General features: G+C 37.9%; 1 protein-coding gene across 2 annotated transcripts in view; it reads left to right on the forward strand.

The window, feature by feature from the left end:
* TFPI (tissue factor pathway inhibitor) overlaps positions 1–14,587 on the forward strand; it is a 74,467-nt gene extending 59,880 nt beyond the window's left edge. For both annotated transcript variants that reach the window (XM_054970153.1, XM_054970154.1), the window contains 2 exons: positions 6,418–6,600; positions 13,687–14,587. In XM_054970153.1, coding sequence (XP_054826128.1) covers positions 6,418–6,600; positions 13,687–13,796 — 293 coding nt within the window. In that variant the 3' untranslated portion in view covers positions 13,797–14,587. The remainder of the gene's footprint in view (positions 1–6,417; positions 6,601–13,686) is intronic.
* The last annotated feature ends 837 nt before the right edge of the window (positions 14,588–15,424 follow it).

The following is a 15,424-nucleotide window of genomic DNA, read 5'->3' on the forward strand; positions in this document are numbered from 1 at the left end:
AGCTTGGGAAGGACCACCACCTAACCTTTGACCTGGAAGTGACATCACAAAAAGTGATGTCATCCTTGCAAGGCACCACCTCTAAAGTATTCTGGCTAAAGACTCCAGGTATTTTTTTAGTTGGAATTGGCAACCCTAATGTTTTATTGAAAATAGGAAATACATGGAAAGAAAGAAGGAAGGAAAAAAGGAAAGGGAGGGAGGGAAAGACACGGAAAGATGGAAAGGAAGAAAAAGACAGACATGGAAAGAAGGAAGGAAAAGACAAAAAAGAAAGAAGATATGGAAAGAAGGAAGGATAAAAAAGGAAAGAAAGAAGGCATGGAAAGAAGGAAGGAAAGGCATAGAAAGATATGGAAAAAAGTAAAGAGGAAGGAAGAAGGGAAGGGAAAGAAGGAAAGAAATACACGAAAGGAAGGAAGGAAGACATGGAAAGATATGGAAAGATATTAAAAGAAGAGAAAGGAAGGGAAAGATTTTGAAAGGTATGAAAAGATATGGAAAAGAGGAAGGAAGGAACGAAGACATGGAAGGAAGGAAAGAAAGAAAGGAAGGAAGATATGGAAAGGGAAGGAAGGAAGATATGGAAAGGTATGGAAATATATGGAAGGAAGGAAGGAAAGAAGAGAAAGGAAGAAAGGAAGAAAAGAAAAAGAAAGATGGAAAGAAGAAAGAAATGTTAAGAAGGAAAGAGAAAGGAAGGAAGGAAGGAAGGAAGGAGGGAAGAAAGAAAAATCAAGGAAGGAAGGATCACAAAAACAGAGCCACACAATCTTAAAGCAAGCACATGTCCTCTGAAGCAAACACATTCCCTGCTCCTCCATCTCAGCTGTCCTGCACACACTTATGGGTGTGCCAGTCCTCCCTGCAACTAACGAGGCTTCCACCCATGCAAAAGCCCCCCCCCCCCGCACAGGCTGTGCTTCATGCCATGAGCGGCTCTCGGCAGCTGCCTTTTCGGGAGTAAGCCAGAAAGCAGGAAGTCCTGGGCCACCTCTGCCTTGGCGCTTCCTCATCGCGTCTTCACTCCTCTCTTTCCCCTTCCCCCCAACTGCCCTTCCCGGGTGCTCTGCAAGCGCGGGGCCGGCAAAACTCATTGCCTGCAGAGGAGTGCCCGGCAAGGCGAGGAGGGGTGGGCTGTCCTCAGCCCTGGCCCGCCCCTTCGTTGCTCCAGCGTTGGGAAAGGGGAAGCTCGCTGGGTGCATAGATCGGGTGAGCAGCTGGTCGGCTCTGCCCCTTAAAAGAGCCTGGGGGTGGAGTGAACTTGCAAGCCTCCAGGAGCCGCCAAATAAGACTTGAAGAGCCGCATGCGGCTCGCGAGCCGCCATTTGGCCACCCCTGATCTAGTCCAACCCCCTGCCCAGTGCAGCATCAGCCTAAAGCATCTCTGACAAGTATTCATCCAGCCTCTTCTTGAAAACTGCCAGTGAAGGGGAGCTCACCACCTCCCTAGGCAGCTGATTCCACTTTTGAACTACTCTGACCGTGAAAAAGTTTTTCCTAATATCTACCTTTGTACATGTAGTTTTAGCCCATTAGTTCGTGTCCTACCCTCTGCTGCCAACTGGAACAGCTCCTTGCCCTCCTCCAAATGACAGCCTTTCAAATATTTAAAGAGAGCAATCATGTCCCCCCTCAACCTCCTCTTCGCCAAACTAAACATTCCCAAGGCCCTCAGCCTTATCTCATAGGGCTCAGTCTCCAGACCCTGATCATTCTCGTCACTCTCCTCTGCACCCTTTCAATTTTGTCCACATCCTTTTTGAAGTGAGTCCTCCAGAACTGCACACAATACTCCAGGTGTGGCCTGACCAAGGCAGTATAGAGAGGGGCTATGACCTCTTGCGATTTCGATGCTATGGTCCCTTTGATACAACCCAAGATTGAATTAGCCTTTTTTGCCACCGCATCACACTGACTGCTCATATTCATTTTACAGTCCACTCTTACCCCAAGATCCCTTTCACATTTCCTTAGCTTGTAAGCTAGCCATCTTGTAGGATTGTTTGCATTTTCAAAGTATTATCGTTTGGCATATTTAATTTTCTTCTCCATCTCCTCCGTTAACATCAAATTAAGTTTATGTTGAAGTATCTTTATCTTCATTTTTGATGTACTGTTTTCAGGAGCATTTTTTATCATCTTCTTTTGTTTCCAATTTTGATATTCTTTGTTTCTCTCTTTCTTTTTACTTGCCGCATATCTAATTGCCAGTCCCCTGAAGAAAGCCTTACTTGCATCCCATACTATATCTGATAGTTTCATTATTTAAGTTTTGTTTGAAATACCATTCCATTTCTTTGGAAATTGTTTCTTTAAATTTTTTTGTCTTTTAATAAACTTGTATTTAGTGTCCACCTAAATTGTCTTTTTTCCTCTTTTATCTTTATTAACAGAGGGTTGTGGTCTCCAATCACTTGTGGCAAAATGTCTATTTCTTCCATATCCGCCACTAACAATGTTGAGGCCCAACACATGACCAAGATTTGTGTCTGTCAGAGTAGAAAGTATAGTTGGTTGAGTTCAAGTTTCATGTTCTCCATAAATCTACAAGGGCCATTTCTTCAGCCATTTCAAATAATTTTTTAGGAAGCACTTTCCCCCCTTTTTCCCCATTCCTCACGTTTCCTATCCAGCTTTTTATCCACTACTACATTGTAGTCTCCCACAATGCATATGTCATTGTATTTCAATTTGGATATTTGCTCTGAAAGTCTTTGAAATAATTTTTTTTGTTGCTCACTTGGGGCATATATATTCACTACCAAGATTTTTCTTTGGAACACCACAAATCTTCAAGTCCAGTGCTTGGTCCCGGCTTTTGCCAGAATACATGCATTCAGATCTCACTGAATTTTGTGTTCTGTAAAAATTTACCAGTTTTTGAACTGCGTAGGATTCTTTGGCTTCAGAAATATGCTTTTCAGTATGTTGACAATATGGCAACTGGGGCAACACCACTAACACCAACAAGTAGAGTTCATTATGTGGCCAGCCAGAATGACTTCAAAAGGGCCATTTTTCAAAACACCAGACTATGTTTTCAATAATACAATTCCAGGACAGTCTTCTGTCACAAATTTGCCATTGTACCAGTACAGGTTCTAGGAAGCTTCTCAGCCGAATACTCAACTGCTTTCTTCTTTGCTTGGATTACTCTTGCCACTGCCTGTTATCTGTGGATATGCCTTTTTGCCAGTCTTCCTTCCATACTGGTTTAAATATTGTGGCCAAAATGGTAAGAGATGCTTCCAGTTTGGGCTGGGAGATTAAATTCTCACTATTTATTCAGAAACTTCATGGGTTTTCAATTATCCTACTATATAAAAAGCAAACCATATTGGCAACAACTCACTTTTTATCCTTGCACAGGCATATTGCTAACAACTCTGGCTTTGAGGCCACTGTGAAGCATTTGGTATCCACCGGGAGGGGGACCACTGAATTGATGGCCTAAGCACTCCTCCCTGTGTCTCCCCTCAGTGCTCTTCCACTCTTGCCTCCAGGCCACTGTGAAGCACCTGCTTGCTTCCAGGCGGAGTGCTCAGGCCATCAATTCACCAGGCCCCCTCATGGCAGCAAGCAATGTGGAAGTTCAAATGGTCCATGGACCAGAGCATGGCAAGTTACTTCCCAATTCTGACAAAATCTTAACAAAAAACATCGTAGACAAAGAAATCTTTCAACGTTTATGACTGGTTGTTATGCTTCATGAAAAAATTTAAAAATGACCAACAACAGTTCTAGAGCCCATTGTATTATTTCACACAACGGGCTTTGTGGCTAGTATAATACTCAGTGGTGATTCATTATTTAATTATATTATGATCTTTGGATGTGTCACAGGTTTCCTAGAAAGGGCAGGAGAAAACCATAGAGGGAGGGCCCAACTTTCCTAGCCTCCCTGGAGCCCATCTGGCTAATACTTTCCCTTGAAACAATACCTACACACACACACACACACACACACACCTTGCTAGCTCCTGTCAGTTTGAGATATGAGACAGAGTCTGAGAGGCCCACTTCTGCCTCTCTCTGTCACACACACTCAAACACACAGGCTGGATCACTTATCAACTAGCACACACATAACCCAGTCCTTTTACACCCAAGCAATATGGGGATGACAAAGTCTCTCTTAACACAAACGTTTTAATTTTATTTTGGGGAAAGAGGGTAAGAAGAAAAAGTGGATGTAGGGGAGAAATAAAGAAAATGGATGGATTTTATACACGCAGGAGAATGCAAAACAAATCAAACAACATAGAAAGAGAACACAACCTTATTAAACTGGTGCCCTAGCAAAATGGCTTCCCAGACCTGAGCCAAATTAGCCTAACATTGGCCTATCCCACAAGGGACTCTTCCCTTGCAGTACACCTCTGACAGGAAACAGCTGTTCAGATGATTTGTAGTAGTGGACTGACTGTTGGAAAATTATGACAATAAGGCATGCTCCTGTTGAAGAGGTTCAAAACAAGAGTACATGGAGCCGGGCAACTGACATCTCTGCAGACCTGTCAATCAACCAACCAACCAACCAACCAAAAAACCAACCAACCAACCAACCAACCAACCAACCAACCAACCAATCAATCAATCAATCAATCAATCAATCAATCAATCAATCAATCAATCAATTACCTTTATTGGCATTAGAAATAATAATAGTCTATAGTCGGAGGTGTGAATGTAAAGAAAAGAAATTAGTTGTTACACGGACAATTATTTATGGTTCTTTTGGGAACAATTGGAACGTAGCCTCTGGGCACGGACTTTTTGCGGTTCCTGGAAAAGCAAAGGAAATATTCCATTAATTATGTCATGTGGCTAGAATATTTATGGATGGTTGATTGCATTTTTTATTTATTTGTTTATATGTATAGGAAGCTGATGGGACTAGTTGCTGTTTCTGTAAATGTATATTTATTGCAAATAAGCACTTTATGAAATATTTAACTTCTTTCACTTACTGCACTTTAAAGAATTATAATAGATCTATTTTGAAATTGCTTATGAGTTTGGATCATGTTATTGTGATAGATTTGTCACAAGCGGGCTGAAGGTACTGTTGTACCTTGTGACACTTCCTGGATAATCTTTTGCTCCTGGGAAAGGCAAATGGAATGCCCATTTCAGGGTTTTATTGTTTTTGCTATAATCACACCACCTTACATGGATAGTACTTTTTCCCCACTCTGGCTCCTGTTTCCTTTCGGAGGAATAACCCTACCTCTCTCTCTGGGCCTTTTTGGTTTGCTAGACTGTTCCTGCTCTTGTTAAAGTGGCTGCTCAGAGGGTTGCCTGATTTTGGAACGTAATACAGGAAATCATGGGGGCCATGATAGGATGAAAGGTGAAGGTAGCACCCCATTTGGACACCTAAATGGCTATGCTGAGGATGGTGGGACCCACATGGAAAAAAGCTGTGTTGTATGGAGGCTGCAGTGAAGAGAGGAACGGGGGGAGATGAAGCAGAAAAGTTGGTGGGGTATGACCTAAATTGGTGGATCCAACCAGTTTTTCCACTGGGAAAAATATATGAGGGGAGGGGGCTATGGCACAGTGGAACAACCTCTGCTTGCATGCAGAAGGTCCCAGGTTTACTCCAGGCATCTCCAGTTTAAAGGACCAGGCAGTAGATGACATACAAGATTTTGAATTAAGACCCTGGAGAGCTGTTGCCAATCTGAGTAGACAATGCTAACATTGATGGACTGTTGGTCTGAGGCACCTCCATGTGTGTGTCCACCCAAAAAAGCTATAGTGCAATTCATAGGACCTCCATGGACAAAAGCCATGCAGGACAAAGGCTGCAATAATTAGGAAAATTCTGTGGTGTTGAGCAATAAAGTTGGCTGGATCCAACAACCCAGTACCATTTACAGAGAACAATATTACAACCACTGAATGCAATTGTTAGGGAAATTCATAGAAGCTAAGCCAGCAATACACCCTCACCCAGATAGCCCAGGCAAGCCTGATCTCATCAGATCTCAGAAGCTAAGCAGGGTCAATCTTGGTTAGTAATTGAATGGAAGACCTCCAATGAAGACCAGGGTTGCAGAGGCTGGCAATGGCAAACCACCTCTGTTAGTCTCTTGCCTTGAAAACTGCACTACGGGTTGCCATAAGTCAGCTATGACTTGATGGCACTCTCCACCATGAAGCCTGCAGTACAGAGAAAATGAGATCTAATACATCCAATTCTTTGTGTAGGTGAATGCTGCTTCCTTTGGAGTGAGTGAGGAAGCACTTGCAAACCTAGGAGCCATGTGTGAGCACTGGTATGCAACAAGCCATTGGATAGTGTTTTATGTGTATGGTTTCATGCATATATTTTTAACAGACTGCAAGTATAATGAAATCATTAAATAATCTGAGTTGTATCTAACAGTATTTTCTTGGTACATCTAGGCTCAGCCCAGATGCCTTCCTTTTGTATGACATCTATGGATAGAGGCCTTTGCAGAGCCAATGAGAAAAGATTCTTCTATAATCATACAGCTGGAAAATGCCATCCATTCAGTTACAGTGGTTGTGGTGGGAATGTAAATAACTTTACCTCCAGAAAGTCCTGCCTTCGGATGTGTAAGAAAGGTACAGTTACATCAAAACAAACCATATAGGTCCTTATTTTCTCCCCGGGTGAAAACAAGATATTGCATAACTTTGCAGAAGTATGTAACCAGTTCACAGTTTCATAGTCTTTTTACAGGGTCAGTTTTCTAAACATACATTTTGCATCTCTTTTTTAGTAGTCACAGCTGTGGAAAATTAGTAGCCAATTTCCAATTCCTTTATAAAGTAGAATTCTATAAAACAGGATTGATTCAGTGATAAGAGACAGGTGCTGGAGCTTTTTTCACATAATTGCTGATAATTGTTTGGAAATGGCACCTGCTCAAGATTTGTACAGTCATCCTGGAGAAGAAGTTTTGCAAGATTTGTTTCAAAATCTGATTTTTCCTGTGTCACTTTTGGCCAAGCAGATTTTTCAGGTTTATGAAACAAAGATGAGTGTGTATTGTAATGATTCCTCTACCAATGAGTGTGCAACAATTCTCTACCGATACCACAATTGTCTCCAGGTTTTGTTTGGAGCTAGTTAGATGTTACAGCATCAACACCATTAACTTTATTTTACTGAAGATCCAAGTCAGGGCATGGAGTCAGTCTCAGGGTAGATGGACACACATTGAAGGAGCTCCAGCTCTCCCCTGCCTGGAAATAGGCTAAAAAGAGGTTTTTACTTATTCTTCAGCGAAGGAATGAGGGGACAAGGGTCAGCGAAAAAAATTGCCAACCAAAGCAGTTAAAAACTTGCAGAGCCTCTTTCCAGAAGCTGACGTTGCAGCGCTGCAAGATCAGGGCGTGGAAAGCTGCAAAATGGCCGATGGAACATCTGGAGCCCTAATATCAGTAAATACGCAGAGCTTACCCCTTGACTTGCAGCTTGTCAGACTTGAGCAAACACTGCTAAAGCAAATGACAAACTTAATACAACCTCTCTTGGATCAGTTGGCAGATATAAAATTATAACTTATCAAAACTAATTCAAAAGTTGAAAATGCCTTAGATTTGGCTACCATGTCACAAAGAGACATTCGAGAGCTGCAAGAAGCCTCAGACTCTTATCAAATGAGAATACTTAATCTAGAAGTAACTTCAAGGCAAAAGAATTTGAAGTTAAAGGGGGTGGATGAAGCTTCAACAAAAAAGGAGGACTTAATACCGGTTTTAATAAGCTGGCTTGCAAAACAACTAAACTATCCAAATGAAGCAAAACCTATAATTACCAAAGCTTTTTGCATTGGTTCTGAAAAACTAGCCAAGAGTAGAAATGCTCTGAGGGATATTATAGTGGAGATTGAAGACTACAAAATCAGAAAACAAATAATAGAAATGGCTAGATTCAAAGGTCCACTCCTCTTTAAAGAAACACCAATATACATTTTTTTCTGACTTGCCCAATGAAGTGTTACCTAAAAGAAAAACCAGTATACAGTATACAAACCAGTATACAATATAGATGGCTGAACTATATCAAACTTTCAGTTAACCACAATGGGAAACAATTGACTGCATCAGATCCAGAGGAAGCTGAACACCTTCTGCAAAGTTTGAAATTGGAAATTCCAATGGACATTAGTAAACCCAACCAAAAAAGAAAACTTCCATTGTCACCACCTCCACAAAAAAGGAGCAAAATCCCTGTTTCGGACAATTAAGCAAGTTTATGTTATAACTTAAGATGAAGAGTAATGTTAAAACCAATTATATGATTAATCTTTTATTTTCAGGAGGGGAGAGCCTGGTTAGGCTCCTTTAATGTAGCTCCAAAGGTTTTGTTATTTTACTGATTGCTAGTGTATGAGGTAATGCACTAGGTCCAAGAGAACTGTAGTTTGAAAAAACATTTCCTTTTTGTTTTCTTCTTTCTCTTTTTTGTTCCCTAGCAAGTGGCTATTTTTATTTTATTTTTATTCACTTAGTTTGCATAGTAATAATAGAAGTAGAGGGAGGGTAAGGTAGTAAATAGTTGTAAGGATAAAAGGGAGGGTAAGGAATGGGCGATGTGTTTAATTCATAACTTAAATTGGTTAGAGGTTTGATTCATAGTTGTTAGAGTGTCAAAGTTAATAGAAGACAATAAGGAAGTTATTAATATTTTAATAGTGTTAATTACAGAGTAATAAGTTAATTTGTAGGTAAATAGATTATTAATATTTAGGCTTTATTAGGGAAGTTTAATCTTGTTGTTAGTTTGCTTGTTTTAAGTTTGTTGTATTTAAACTATAAGAAATACTTAAAGCGTTAAAGAAAACAGAAAAGAGAACATAGTGTTATTAGGGATAATTGGCAATTACTGTTTAAACTGTTGGTTATTATCGTTAATATTTAATTGTTAGTGAAAGATTTTACTTGTTAAGTTTAAAATTAAAAACATTATCCAATATTTAAATTTATAAATCTTTATTTATAAGAGTTAACCATAACTGTGATATCTACTTTATAGATAGGCAGACTTAAATTCTTGAGCTTAATACTTGTTATTGGACTTTGATTAGACTTTATAAAGGATGGTGACACAACTGAAAGTCATTATGTATAATGTACGAGGTCTGGGCAATCCAATTAAAAGAAAATGAGTTATTACTAATTTAGTAAAAACTTGCTCAGATATTATATTTTTACAAGAAATGCATTTTCATTCAAAACATCCACAAAATCTGAAAACTAAACATTACCAATTATAATATCATGCTATAGGTTCATCTAAAGCAAGAGGGGTGTCAATTTTAATCTCAAAAAACATGCCATTTTACCTCAAAAATACCATCAAATACTCACAGGGAAGGTTTACCTTTATTAAAGGTACTATTGAAAATCAGATGTTCACATTTGGTTCAATTTATGCACCAAATCAGGACCAATTAGCATTTTTAGAAAATGTTAGAAAAATTTTCACAATTCTGAGAAGGTATGCAGGTAATAGGGGGCAATTTCAACTATATAGTAAACTACAAATTGGACAGAACAAGAACCAAAAGGAAACAATCCAAAAACAGTAAACCAATTTCTAGATTAGCACTTGAAAACTAGATTAGCACTTGAAAACAATAATCTAATTTATTTATTTTATTTATTTATTTTATTACACTTCTAGACCGCCCTCCCCGTCAGACAGGGATAGATATTTGGAGACAACAACATAGATATGAGAAGGATTATACATATTGCTCTTCTAAATATAATATCTACACTAGAATCGATTACTTGTTAACATCAAAGTCACTATTAACTAACGTAATCAGTTCGGAAATAGGCAATATTAATCTTTCAGGTCACACTTGGGTTAAAAGCACACAATTAATCAGGAATCAACCAAAGCAAGATTTTGGTCGTTAAATAAATCTGTACTTACTAATCAAGACACAGCTAAAGAAATTGGTAAATATATAGAATTGGCCATTATTGATAACTCCACAAAAGATATTTCACCAAGCATTCTGTGGGACACGAAGTACTAACTAGAGGCCAAATAATTTCTCTAGCTGCCCATGTAAACAAACAAAGAAATGTAATCAAACATGATTTGCTAAAAAATATTTGACTCTTAGAAGAAGCCCATAAAAAAACGCATAGTAAGAACATTTATAAAAAATTATTGTCTCAACGGAAACTATTTAAATCACTAGAAACTAACAAAATTCAAAGAAATCTCCAATATATCAAACAAAACTATTGGTTCAACGCACCTAAATCCTTAAGAGTTTTATCCTACAAAATAAGGGAAAGAGTATCATTAAAATGGTTTTTGTGGGTTTTCTGGGCTGTATTGCCGTGGTCTTGGCATTGTAGTTCCTGACGTTTCGCCAGCAGCTGTGGCTGGCATCTTCAGAGGTGTAGCACCAAAAGTATCATTAAACTTCATTTAAAAAAATTGATGCTAAAGGAGTACTACACAATATGACTAAAGATATCTTAAAACTTTTTGAAGATTATTATACCCAACTATACACATCTCAACATCCAAATCAAAAAAACATACTGCAGTTTTTACAGTCAATTAGAAGCCTGAAAAAACTAGAAGCCACCCATAGAACCATTCTAGACAGCCTAATCACCCAACAGGAAATATTAGAGGATAAAATCTTTGCAAAACAATAAAGCCCCGGGTCCTGATGGTTACCCATCAGAGTATTATAAAAAAATTGTGTTGCTTCTAAGTAAACCATTGGCAGAAGCTTGCAATGCTATTCTAGACCAAGGTGTAATGCCTCCATCCTGGGCCAATGCATCAATTATAGTTATACCAAAGCAGGGCAAAGACACCACTAAACCTAGCTCTTACAGACCTATATCACTCTTAAATCGGGACTATAAAATCCTTACTACTGTACTCACCAAAAGAATTAATTCATTTATTTCTCAATATATACATCAGGACCAATCGGGTTTTATCCTGCATAGAGATTTGACAAATAACATCTATAAGACTCTAAATCTGATTTCGTATTGTCAAACAAATAAAATAGAATCAGCCTTTTTATCCCTTGATATTGAAAAAACTTTTGATTCAATTGAAACTCAATATCTTAAATTAACTTTACAGCAAATGGGTTTTGGGAGTAAATTTTTAAGATTTATAGACATAATCTATTCACAGGCCTCAGCACAAATTAAAATTAATGGCTCTATCTCTAATAGGATTTCAGTTCATGGGGTACAAGACAAGGTTGCCTGCTATCCCCCATTTTGTTTGCTCTCTCCATAGAACCCTTAGCAGAAGCGATCAGAATTAACACTAAAATACAAGGCATTTCATCAGAATCTCATAATTTTAAACTTAGTCTCTTTGCAGACGATCTGCTAATTTATCTGGTAGACCCAACAAATTTGTTAATTTCTTTACAAGAAACATTATCAAAATTTGATCTGATCTCAGGGTTAACAGTAAACCAAACCAAATCACAACTACTCCCAGTTTTATTCTAACCAATTCCATTGATTGGATTTTAAAAAGTTGTAAATACCAATGGGCATCTAATCAAATATTGTATTTAGGCATAACAATTCCAACGGATTTAAAACAGCTGTTGAAGCTTAATCACAACATAGCTATAACCCAATTCAAAACTAACCTAGATAAATGGAATAAATTAAATCCCTCATGTATTGTCGAAGGCTTTCACAGCCGGAGAACGATGGTTGTTGTGGATTTTCCGGGCTGTATAGCCGTGGTCTTGGCATTGTAGTTCCTGACGTTTCACCAGCAGCTGTGGCTGGCATTTTCAGAGGTGTAGCACCAAAAGACAGAGATCTCTCAGTGTCACAGTGTGGAAAAGATGTTGGCACGTCATTTATATCTACTCAGGAAGGTGGGGTTGGACTGAGTCATCCTGTAAGAGTTTCCCAGGGTTTCTTCTTAAGATTCCTCAAAAAACAACAAAACAGTGGCAAAGCATTTTAAATAAATGTTTGTGGAATAAAAAAAGACCAAGAATTGCTTTTACCACACTTAGACTAAAACACTCACAAAGGAGGATTTAATTATACAGATTTGCATAGATACCAGATCTCAACCAGATTGTTAAATATAATACAAATCTTTAAAACTTCAGACCCTCCAGATTGGGTTAAAACAATACTCCCAAACAACAAACTTTTTATTATTCAAAGTCTGATTTGGAAAAAAATCATTATTCACTATTATTCAAAGTCTGATTTGGAAAAAAAGAATAGCTCAATAGCCGCAATTAATAATCCCTTTTTTGAAGATATACTAAAGATTTGGAATCAATATAGAAATAAAATATTACCAAAAATATCTAGATTCTCATCCTTTTGGGGTCGAAAGTGGTTTTAACCAGGCCAATCAAAAGCTTTTATGAGTATCTGGCAACAAAAAAATTTGACACGTTTAATAGACATATCCTCAAATTTAGGCATCTTAAGCAAAAAGGAATTAGAACAAAAAACACAACACACAATTAAATGGTTTACCTACCTTCAGTTATCACATATGATGAGTCAAATCAATGTAAAACAAATTATCAATACCCCCATGACAGAATTTGAACTCCTTTTAGTTCAAACAAATTCATTACAAAAAGGTTTAATATCTAAATTGTATAACCTGATACTCAATACATTTAAAACTACACCACAGAAATACCAACGGGATTTGCAATTGGACTGCAATTCTGAAATTATGCCAGATCAATGGACGAAAATTTGGTCTTCTAGCAGACTGAACTCCCATATCATCACGAATAAAGTTCAAGCATATTAGATGGTTCATAGATGCTATATAACAGCAAAAAAAATGTCACTTATTACACTATCTCAACCTCCCTTATGTTGGAAAGGCTGTGGTAGCATCGGCTCTTTTGCACACTGTTGGTGGGCTTGTTCTTGTGAAAAATTTCTGGACTGAAATTCTAAGAAACATAAAAGAAATTACAGGGTATTCAATACCCTTTGATCCTAGGTTAATTTTCTTGGACCAATGGGAGGCTATAGCAGTCCCTAACATTAGAAAGGACTTAATTAGTAGTTTTTGATGGCAGCTAAATCATTATTGGCCTCTAATTGGAAATCACCAAAAATTCCTACAATTGAAAGTTGGTTATTTAAAATTTGGGACTACTACATTCAAGAAAAGTTATATGACAACATCTGTCAGGCACAACATTATCCGAATGTGATTGACTTTGCAGTTAAATGGTATCCATTTTTTGAATACTTAACAATTAATGATTTGCACCCTCCTAAGCATTTATCGTATGTCTATTTAAATTTATAAGCAGCAAAAGGGGGGGGAGGAAGAGGGGGGAGGAAAAAAGAAAAAAAATTCCTGTCTATTTAGCAGAGTTTCTAAGTATTATATTAGTTTTTTTAAAAGTTATTTGAAATTACAAGTTAATCTTTTTATTAATAATTATTTTGTTGTGTAAGTATGCTATATAAATCCTATTGTATTAACCCACTTACGATTAACTATGTTAGAACTGTTAATGTTAATACTTCGTTAAGGTTCAATTCTATAATGTATATCCTATTTTTTTGCTTAAATTTTTGTATGATGTTATATAGTTAACAATAAAAAAAGAACTTTATTTCACTTCCCCCCCCAAAAAGAAGACCCAAGTCGTCATTCCTCTTTTTGATTTTTGACAGGTTTCATGAAAAACCAGCGGGGGCAGCAAGGCCTCATGAAGATCCGTCGGAAACGGAAGAAGCAGCCCGTGAAGCTGACCGAAGAGGAGATTGTCATTGAAAGGATATGAGTTAGCCATGTTCTCTCTAACAAAAATGTTCTCTCTTTAAAAAAAAATGTTTTGGAAATGTCCCTTTGTGAAATATTGAGTATCATTTAATTACATGCCTTGTTTTGCATTTTGAGTCCATCAAAGTTTCATATTTTTTCTTTCCCTTGTCAATTGTTTGGCAGTAGGAGCTGACATCCTGCTAAACCTGCAATGCCGCTCACCTTTATGTAGAAATAAGACCCACGTTATACAGTTGAACTGATGAGGTGACCTTATCCCACAGTTGCATGGAAATCAGTAGGTCTTATTGCCACATAAAGGCTATTGGCATTGCAGGATATATAAATCTATGAGACCGAATTCTTTTGTCCTTTGTATTCTTCCTGCAGTCTCTCTGATACCAAAATGCTAATCTGTGGAAATGAGCAATTCAGTCTATAAATCCTGAAAAGAAGCTCTAAGATCGCAGATTAATAAAAGATTCCGGCTACGAGGTAGCATTTTGCTACAAATAAATCCAGTAGATGAGAATCTCCAGACTTTGAAGTGAGACAGCTGCTGCAACAATAGTAGTTGATGGGGATCTTTGGTTTGCAGCAAATATACAAGAACGTGAGATGTGTAATACTTGATTTTTGTATTGGCTTTGAAAATCTTTTGTATCACAATCTTGTTCCAGGTAGATCTGTATTATATTTTTTTTTAATTGTGTTGTGCCAATATACACTAAAAAGAAGCACAGTGGGATGAGTGTGTGTGAGCAATTCTCAGCTAAACACAATGAATTAAAATTTGTGCATTCAATGAAATTATTAGATTGAATACAAAACTAATAATTGTCTGTTACATATTTAGACAAGAAGGAGAGGGTAGCTGAGCAGATTCCAAGCTATTACAGAAATGTACATGATAACCAGTTTAGTTAGAGAGTACACCTGCAAAAACATTGCATATTGCATTTATACTGCATTGTGTCGCCCAATTTAAAGACAAGTCTGAAATGAAGTTTTAAAATCAATTTAACTCTTTAAGTCGTGCAGGAAGTGGTTTAGTTTGGCTCTCTCTTAAACACGTGGATTCTTTTACCCTTACCAAGCATTTTAGAATAAGGATTACATGCTGGCAACATCTCAGGGTGCCCAGCTGCAGAAGGACAGCTGACCTGTCTGTGAAAACATCATGTGATTGTGGGGGGGGGGGGTGTATGTGTGCCTTGTGTTGTATTCCAAATCCCGGCACAGGCAGAGAGCAATGATTTATGAACATTCTTTTTAATATAACCTTGATATAACCTATCCAAGTATCCTGGAATACCAGCAGCTACAATGGTTCCTAGAGAGAGAGCCACGTATTTGTATAAGACAGCAGCAGAGGCAAAGACATTGAGTTGAAGGACGTGAAAGAGGTCTCAGTAGGTGATATCACCATCATAAGTTTCAGCAAAGATGGCAGCCCTCTAAAGCACATGGTGAGGAAGAGCAGATTCTTGTTAGCCATCTGTGGCATCTTCCCGCTTTGCAGGAAGATTTGGTTCCGCTTTGCAGTAAAACTTAATCCCTCTGAGCAGGATAGATCACAATTTTCCACATGTTTGTGGATTCTCAGATAGAATTCCAGTCCAAAGAAGGTCCAAATTATTTGTTTCT

Source organism: Eublepharis macularius, chromosome 2 (assembly GCF_028583425.1).
Source record: "Eublepharis macularius isolate TG4126 chromosome 2, MPM_Emac_v1.0, whole genome shotgun sequence".
NCBI lineage: Eukaryota > Metazoa > Chordata > Lepidosauria > Squamata > Eublepharidae > Eublepharis > Eublepharis macularius.